At 33.7% G+C, this 9,874-nt stretch overlaps 1 protein-coding gene across 1 annotated transcript; it reads right to left on the minus strand.

Annotated features, from left to right (window-relative positions):
• Positions 1-1,084: 1,084 nt before the first annotated feature.
• On the minus strand, positions 1,085-3,955 carry LOC120134959 (protein ETHYLENE INSENSITIVE 3-like). The gene is made up of 2 exons (XM_039151340.1): positions 3,841-3,955; positions 1,085-3,150 (listed from the first exon to the last, which is right to left on the minus strand). Exon 2 carries the CDS (start codon positions 3,055-3,057, stop codon positions 1,219-1,221), a length of 1,839 nt encoding a protein of 612 aa, XP_039007271.1. The 5' UTR covers positions 3,058-3,150; positions 3,841-3,955; the 3' UTR covers positions 1,085-1,218.
• Between the last annotated feature and the right edge of the window lie 5,919 nt (positions 3,956-9,874).

The raw sequence follows: 9,874 nt of genomic DNA on the forward strand, positions 1-9,874 counted from the left end.
TTAAAAACAAATTTATATGATTTTATGTTAAAAACAAATTTATATGATTTTATGTTAAAAACAAATTTATATGATTTTATGTTAAAAACAAATTTATATGATTTTATGTTAAAAACAAATTTATATGATTTTATGTTAAAACAAATTTATATGATTTTATGTTAAAAACAAATTTATATGATTTTATGTTAAAAACAAATTTATATGATTTTATGTTAAAAACAAATTTATATGATTTTATGTTAAAAACAAATTTATATGATTTTATGTTAAAAACAAATTTATATGATTTTATGTTAAAAACAAATTTATATGATTTTATGTTAAAAACAAATTTATATGATTTTATGTTATAAACAAATTTATATGATTTTATGTTAAAAACAAATTTATATGATTTTATGTTAAAAACAAATTTATATGATTTTATGTTAAAAACAAATTTATATGATTTTATGTTAAAAACAAATTTATATGATTTTATGTTAAAAACAAATTTATATGATTTTATGTTAAAATCAAATTTATATGATTTTATGTTAAAAACAAATTTATATGATTTTATGTTAAAAACAAATTTATATGATTTTATGTTAAAAATAAATTTATATGATTTTAAAAAGATAAATTTATGAAACTCACTGATTAAAAGAAAAAAAATATTCTCATTAGAACTCTAGGATTTGAATAATCATGTACTTTACATGATACATATATTTTGTCTTAATTTATAGGCTTCTAAGAAAAATGAAAACAAATTATCAATAAAACGTGTGCGTAAAATATTTAAAATATAAAATAATCTAAAATTTTCAATAAAAATTATAAATAAAACATCTAAATTATATAATACTTATAAAGTTTTTAAGAAGATAACCGCTCCCAGTCGTTCTCCTTGGTCCATCCCATCCATCCCCTTCCATTCATCCCAGAACACTACATTAACATCATTATCATAATACCAAGATTAAAACTAGAACTCAAACAGCAACTTATTTATGACACACATCACATTCGATTGTAAATCAGTAGCAGGATTGCAGGGTATCGTAGGACTTTCATGGTTTTCTTAATGAAGCCCAGATGAAAACCTGTTAAAACTTTGCTAAGCTTCTACATCTACAGACAGGAGGAAAATTACAAGAACAAGGAAAAGGAAAACGATATGGTTTTTAGCTAATGCCCATTGGGTAGAATACAGTTTTAGCCTTGACTTTGTTACTGGAACCACATTGAAACATCCTGCTTTGGCATTGTATCCATCCCAACTGCATGCAGATCTTCCTTGTAATTGAAAGAAGATAAATCGAATGGGGACCCGAACATCAACTGGAAGCTGTTGTTATTATGGTTGCTCTCTAATGGAGAATTCAAGCCCTTAAACCGATCAAACTGAACTTCCGCTTGCGAAAACATCTGATGGTTATGGAGCATGCTGGACTTGTCGAAGAAGTTTCCCTCCATAATGACTCCTTGACCACGGAAGAATTCATCTTGCTGTTGGATTCTGGGCTGAAGAACGTTTTGACCTTTGGTAACTAGATTGTTACCGGGATTCATGTTCTTGTTGCCTTGGATGTTGTTATCATATATCGTCATGAGTTCGCTGATTGTTTTCTGACCATCTTCTGGAACTCCAAGTCCAGTTAGATCAAAGGGTGTCGAGACAGATGAAACCGATTGTGCAGCTGGCCTGGATTTTCCGAAAGGTTGAGGCAAAATTACTGGTTTGACTTCATTAAAATTAAAATTTGATCCACCAAACGGCACAGCGGAGGAGTTTCGATATGGACAAGTCAACTGATGATTGTCCCTGGCAGTCCTATCATGAAAACCCAAGCGAAGTTCACTACAAGGGCATTGGGGGAACTCACAAGTATAGAATTTTTGTTCCACCATGTTCAAATCATTCGATGGTTTCCTCTTTCGCGTGAAATCCAAACTACCGGAAACTTCCCCCTTGATTGCATATGGTGGTTGTTGGATAGCTCTCATTCTCTCCATGACCAAATTAGAAGAATTGATAGTCCCGGGTTTGATTTCTTGCACATTGAAGTGTGGCTCATCTTCAATGCCTTCAACATCGTACTCACCGCAATCATTTGAAACCAAACACACATTTCCACCACTTGAGGGCAAAGGTGGGCAGGAATCAGGGTAAAGCTCTATGGCCAGATCCTCCTCCTGATTAATGATGGCAAGCCAAGTTGAGCTTTCCTTTGCTGTCATTTTGTCCTGTAAGCACTTGGACTGCCTCACGAGCTTGCGGATCTTGGCGATATCAGGAGATATATGCTTTATCACAGCTGTGAGAACCCCGACTTTCCAAGCCTTCTTCAAGTCATGAGGTTTCTTATAGGGAGGAGGACCTTGATCATCGGGCAATCCTAGTTGTGGCCACCATTCCTCGTTTCCAGTAGGCCACCATGGCGGGGGAACGCCTTTCTCTAAAGGGAACCGCCTCTGAGGAGGATCACAGTGTTGAATCAGTGCAGACAAAAGAGAACCAAGAGTTGTATCTTGAAGTTCTTGCAAGGTGTGTGGAGTAGGGCCAATTGAGTTGCAACCATCGTTCTTGCCAGGAATCGAGTTATCTGCCTGGTACTTTGCGATAGCAGCAGGACCATTACGATCGAACCTGACTTTATCCTTCCACCATTCCCGAAGATTGTCAGATGCACCGGTTACCGGCTTTCCCTTCTCCGGAATAATCCCATAAACGAACCCTTGCGCTTTGCAAACTTCCATCATCTTCAGCATGTACTTCAAAATCCCATCCTGTGCCCTCGACATCTTCTTTCTCCTTGCCTGCGACTGACGCTGTTTGGTAATATCGATCCCCTCTTTGCACTTATTCTGCTCTTTAAGCCGTTTGAGACGCATTTTGTCCCTCCACATCCTCCTCTCGAGTTCATCCACATCGATTTCTTCATCGGTACATTCATCCTCCACCGTTGCCTCCGGTTCAGTCTGTGAGGCTCCAATATCTTTTTCTCCAAGGGGTGCACTGAAGAAATCCATATCCTCACAAATTCCCATATCCTCAAACATCATCATTATTTCAAGATTGGACCCAAAATACTATCTTTTCTTCTAGTATCTGCTAGTTCTGATTTAAGCTCAAACCACCCAGAACGAGGCTTAGTTAACCTGCCAACAAAATGAATCAATGTATTGGTTAACAAAAACCCAGCAGAGGGCTAAAGAATTTTCAAATCTACAACAAAAGATCATATCACCACACAATTCAATTCATCCAAAACCAGAAGAGCAGAAGCAAAGATTTTCAATTTCCAAAAAGCTAAAGACATTAAGATGAAGTGATCCAAAAAGAAAAAGAATCTATGAAAATTTAATAGATCAAACTAGACCATCAGCTACAAATTCAATTTGTTCATAAAATCTTAAGGAAGAAACAAAAACCAAGCAACTTTCAGATACAAGTCAGATCTCAAGAACATCAATTCGTTTCTGAAAAGGAAAAAATATTAAATATGAACAAGTAATTGAAAAGATAGAAAAGCTCAACAAATTGATTGGATCTGATACAAACCCCCAGCCAAGCAATCAAAACGCCATAACTTCATCAACAAATAATCAGAACTCAAATAAGAATAACAAATAGCCAAAAAAACCATTCCAGATATTCAAAACCTCGACTTTATGAATCAATAATAAAAAGACTCAGGTGGAAAAATAATCAGAATACTCAAAAACAGAAGATCAAACTGGCCAATAATCAAAAACCCATCTCGGAAGTAGTAGAAAAGCACAAAGAAAGTATTGAACTCTAGTCAGCTACATGAAGATCCACTGAAACCCACGACCCAAAAGACTTACCAGGAAAGGAAAAACCAAGAGGTTTTCGACTACTACACGAAACTAAAAAGAAGTCAATTCTGCAACACAGAAATGATTTTTGAGGATAGAGAGAGAGGGAGGGCCAAATGAATATTATATGTTGAAACTTTTTTCTCCAATCGCTAGAAAGAGAATCATCGAGAGAGAGGAAGAAGGTGGTTCCGTTCGTCCCTGTAGACTGTCAAAAAGTCTACACAAAGAGACAAACTGGGAGATAGAAACTGGAGCTTTTGATAAATAATCCGAAGGGAAAAGGATTTTGTTGTTGTTGTTGTAAATTAGACAGTTTATTTTTGAATTTTTTTTATTAAATACATTTTAAAGCAATAATAAGTTTCTTATTAAATACATTTTAAAGCAATAATAAGTAGGGATGTACATTGGTTGGGTTTTGGATCTATTCGACTCGACCTGAGAAGAAGGGTATCTCGATATGAGATCTGACCTGACCAGACAAAAATTGAGTTTTCACTCGACCCGATCCGATTCGATGGACATTTTAAAATTCCGATCTGATCCGACCTTATCCGATGTAATTTTTTATTTATTAAAACCCACGCTTGAGTATTTGTTTTTATAATCACATGCACCCTTCACCTCCCTAGGAGCATTAAAGCTGTAGGAGCACCATTTTTTTCGTTGCCCATGCCTTTTAATCAAGTCCATTATGTGCTCATTCCAAGCCTGCTCCACGCTTGCTGAGGACAAAAACCAAGAAATAAAATAGAATTCTTTCTCTATGGTGGGTTTAAAACCCAAAAGAAAAGCAGTGTAAAGGGGTGTCTTCTCTTCGGGGTAAAGGAAAATCCAAGAATATTGTACTCCGATTCAAATCAGAAAACTATTGAGTCAAAGTAAAAAAAGTTAAAATAATAATAATAATAATAATAATAATACATTAACTATTCGGGTTGAGTCGGGTAGGATTATTTTAACCCTAAACTCGATTCCGACCCGACTCTAAATATTTTAATATAAAATCCAACCTGACCCGAACCCGATTTTTTAAAAAAAAACCCGACCCAATCGAGACGGGTCGAAACCTGTCGATTTTGGATTCCATGCTCATCCCTAATAATAAGTTGGTATAATGAGATTAAATATTAACTTTTTAAATAAAATTAGATTTCGAATTATGATATATAAATTGAGTAAATTGAATAAGGAGAGTCACTTCTAAAGTTTTATCTTTATAATATTTGATTTAGATTAATTGATCAATAAATTGAATATCAGTGATTATATCAATAAAGAGTAATTAGCTACTCGGTGAATGCGTGCGAAACCTACATATGTTAAAAAAATCAATGGTCACAGATAAAATGGTAAACGAGACTAGTTCGAAAATTATTTGAGTTTGATTTGATCAAAGTTCAAATAATATTTAATTTGAATAGATATGACTCGAGTTTTTAACGATTCAAAACAAGCTACTTGATTCGACTCAATAAATTTGTAAGTAAAAAAATAATATATTAAACTTCTAATTTCTTAAGTTAAATTATTAATGATATTAATATTTATATGTTATTTTTTAAAATGCAGTATAAGATTTTTATGTATTTAAGTTTTAGGTTAGAGTTTGAGCTTGGACTAAGCTCGAGTTCGTGCTTCAATTGAGCTAAGTCTTAGAATGTTTCGAGTATATTTATTTTTTTTAAAATTCAAATCGAACATTAATTTTTAATTTCCAATTCTAGTCGAACATGACAATTCTAAGCTTGTAAACTTTCGAGTTGAACTCAACTTTACATTTTTTTTAAATCGAGTCGAGCTCAACAATTCTTCGACTCGAATTACCTCGTTTACAACCCTACTCATATAATGCATAAAATTAAATGAAATATAATGATCGAAAATATAGTTTAAATGGCTCTTAAATAAACATGTAACATAAAAATAAGGGTAAACTACAAATTTAGTATTCAAACTATCAGTTTTAATCCGTTTTAATATCTAATCTTTCAATTTTGTTCAAAACCATACTTAACATTTAATTTTTGTTTCACTCTGGTACCTCATCGTTAAAAACTTAATGTGTTTAGTACATAAACTATCAGTTTTGATCTGTTTAGTACCTAAACTTCAATTCCCCCCCAATTAACGTTAAATTTTGAACATGTGCACTAAAATGAAACAAAAACTAAATTTTAGACATAGTTTTGAAAAATTGAACGTTTATATACTAAAACAAAATAAAAATTATAGTTTAAGTACAAAAGTTGTAATTGACCCTAAAAATAATAACCTCCAGTTGTTTTCCCAGTTTGTATTAAAAGTGCTCTAAAATAAAAACGAATATTATTTTAGATTTTAAAATAAAATTAATCTTTTTCCTCAAAAAGAATCAGCGAGAAAAACGTTAGCAAGTGAAATAATATTTTTCTTGGATGCTTTCTTCTCTCAAGGAAAAAGTAACAAGTTATGGTCACTTCCGACGAACATGGGTGGTCTAGGTGTACGTAAATTCCATATACAGAAAGGTTTAATATAGGGATACCTATTTAAATTATATTCAAATTTTTTTTTGATGTTTAAAGTATTTTTAACATTAAAAATAGATGTTTAAACATTACATTTTTAGGTATTTAGATTGTAACTGTCATTAAATTTTACTTTTATTTTTCATGTGTTAAACATAAAAGATTTTAATTTTTTTAAAATTACTTAAAATTATTATTTTAAAAATACCCATTTCTTAAAAAAACATTAAAAAATAAAAAATTACGAAAAGCCCTAGTTTCAATCCCCTCATCACCATTAATTGCCACAACCGCCACTAATTAACCAAAATCTTCACAGCACGCAACTGCCCGAAAACTTCCTTGGTTCAAGTGATGATTGCAGCAAAAAATGGAGTGACTGATGATTCAAAGGACCCGAATGATATTATGAATTTCACACTCTTAAGTAAATAAAGCATACTACATTTATGTGATTAGCATTGATTAAGACCATTTGAACTACTATAATTATCTTCATCAATTAAAGGTTCAAAGTATTAACAAAGCCAATCAATTGGATGCATGCTTTTCAATATACACATTGCTACTCAGCAATACCAATGTTATCAAATGTGCACAACAAATCAACCAAATCTATTTGTAAATGAAAATACCATACATTTAATCACAAGTATTTAAACTCATAATCATGAAGCAACAATCACATAAAAGTAGTAGCAAAATAAGCATAGAGTAATAAATCCATAATATCATCCATAAACTTTATAAAACATTCAAATCACTCAATCTCTTAATAGAAGGCCTCGAATGGTGATCTGCTGACTGCCGATACTACTCAGCAAGCTCTCCTTGTGCTGCAGCAATCCTTGGCAGGGGGCTTAAGTTTTCATGGCGTACGAAGAATCAACGTGGAAAAGGGGTACTTTCTAAGGGCTTTCGATCATCACACCTTTTAGGCTTGCAAAGTACTCCATTTATAGCTATGAGGAGATTTTCATCCTCCAATGAAATTATTCCACATTTCAGGTGGTTTCTAGCCCATTGACAGCTGCCCAAGCAAGTTGTCACATCCAGAAAGTTCTTCTAACCGTATGGAGCTTCATCGACTACTGTAGCATCCATTCAGCATTTCATGCAATGCTACGACATCAATGTAACAGTTTTGAAGCAAAAAAATCAAATTCAGCCCTAGATAACCCACAAAGTTCTCAATATGAAAAATGTGTAAAATTAAACAAATATGATCCTATAATGCTCCAAAAAATGCTCAAGTTCAAGCTAAACCTAGGTGAAAAATGCAACTAAAGGTAACTCTTTTGGAAAGTTATCACAACCCCAAACCTATATGTTTGTTTGCCCTCAAACAAAAAATGCATGAAATGTAAAAACTAACAACAATGCCACATAATAACTTTAAGAAATCAACTGAACGGATAAATTTCTTTTTCAGCCCTCAACCAATGTTGTAAAGCATAATTGTATTCTTGAATAAGGAAATGCAATTTCATCTCATTAAAATTAGAATCCTCTGTAGTGTGTGCGATTTAGGTATATCCAATCAATACTTAGCTAAGTTAGAAAATTTGCACCTACTCTGTTAAATATATTCAATGGTACAACAATATTCCCTTTCCAATGTTGGATTTCCAACTTATTTGTCTCACTATGTTGGAGCTATTGTCAGTATTACCCAACTTATTTCCTGAGCTATATTGGAGCTATTACCAGCATTACCTAACTTATTTCCTAAGATCTCTCTCTCTATCTCTCTTTTAATTTTGCAACATTGCTATAGCATCTAATAAAGATAAGAGATTTACAACTTAAAAATTTCTAAATTCTCTAAGTATTGAAAACATATACCTAAGTGTAAATTTTTTTCTAAGGATCCTAGTTTCGAAAAGATTCTACATCATTCCCTATAGTATTTCATATCAATTAATCCTTATCACAGGGCATCACTAAAATTCCCTTAAAAACTTCATTGATTTATACAAAATTATCCTATGGTATTACCAATGCAATTCCTATATACAAAACTACATTCCTAAATGCAACATTCAACTAACAACACACCCCCAAACCTAATGGATGCATTGTTCCTAATGCATGCAACATCAAAAACACAAGCAACAAAAACTTAAAACAAAAATAAACAAGATAAACTAAAACATGAGAAAGGGATGTTATAACATCCATTTTGGCCTTCACCTCCTGAGTTGGAGTTGGCAATTTCTCCTTTTCCACTAGTATCTTAGTGCCGGCAACTAGTGTACCAGAACTGTTCTTAGGCAGACTCACAGTAACTCTCTGCTCTACAGCAGTAATGACCTTAATGATCACCTGTGCTGTATCCAATTCGGGTTCCTCAATAGTTGTAGCATCTCCTACAGCTTTAGCGTCGTTCAAATCCAACAAATATACAATAACTTGCTTTGCTGGAGCATCGACTCATTTAGTGACCTTCTCTTGCGGTTGCTTGCTTCTCATATGTTCGTTTCCCCCCAGAATATCAACATCCACTAGCAAAACTTCAGTGGTTTTTTTCTGATTCCACCTCATTTTCACTCTCCCCTTCATCTTCACCACCTTTAACTTCTTCTTCACCTTCAGACGACTTGGTATTTGTAGCAATTAGTTCTTCTTCAGCACCCGACTGTGTAGCATTAGAAATTTTTGTGCTTGCTGAACTATGGCCAACATCAGGAATGGTTGGCTGCATCAGATCCTTCAAGATTTACTGGAAAGCCAGGGAACATTCCTTCAGCTTCCTTAAATAGCTTGGCAAACATTTCCTTGGTGGATAGATCCCTATTTTTGGCATACTCCCAATACTGGACCTATGCGTTGTGCATTTGAGATTGATTCCGAAGAGAATGGCTTAACAACGCCATGATGTTATCTTGCTTAGCACTGATAGATGCTATAGCACTCTTCATTTCCTCTAGAGTTTGGTCATCCATAGGAAGGAGTTGCATTGTGCCAATGGGAGTAGATGGCTCGCCATGAGCTTCATTGGGGGTCTAGTCCTTCCTTAAACAAAGTTTACCTCATAGCAGTAGGGTAATCGGGGTCCGATTCTCTATAGTCTGGTTAGAAGACAAGGCAACCACTTGTGCTTGATAACACAGTGTACTAATTAAAGATGGAAAATATAAATAGCCTAAAGTCTTTTAAGCACAAGCAATCATCTCAGTAGATATAATCTTCCCTACATCAAATTTTCTCAATAAAATAGAGTGAAGAAGCAAAATCCTATCCTTAGTAATTGTAGAAAAATGCATGGTGGACATTAAACGGGATCAAAGAAAAATAAACCATACCCTAGCATTCCGATGAAGATCAAGTCGCTTGATGGTTTGAACGCCAGTTGTTGATCTTGTCCTAGAGCACCCAGACAAACAAATGTCTCTACCCACTTGCTCTAAATCCTCTTCAATCAGATTTTCAACAAATGTCGAATGCTCACCCGACTCATCAACGATAACTAACAGAGTATTAATGGGTTTCGCCCACTAGTGGACCATTTTCTCATGGACAAACACCAA

Source organism: Hibiscus syriacus, unplaced genomic scaffold, assembly GCF_006381635.1.
Source record: "Hibiscus syriacus cultivar Baekdansim isolate YM2019G1 unplaced genomic scaffold, ASM638163v2 tig00001818_pilon, whole genome shotgun sequence".
Taxonomy (NCBI): Eukaryota; Viridiplantae; Streptophyta; class Magnoliopsida; order Malvales; family Malvaceae; genus Hibiscus; species Hibiscus syriacus.

Bases quoted from the DNA above. Each gene is read 5' to 3' on its own strand.
- LOC120134959 (XM_039151340.1), bottom strand. From the start codon at position 3,057: ATGATGATGTTTGAGGATATGGGAATTTGTGAGGATATGGATTTCTTC.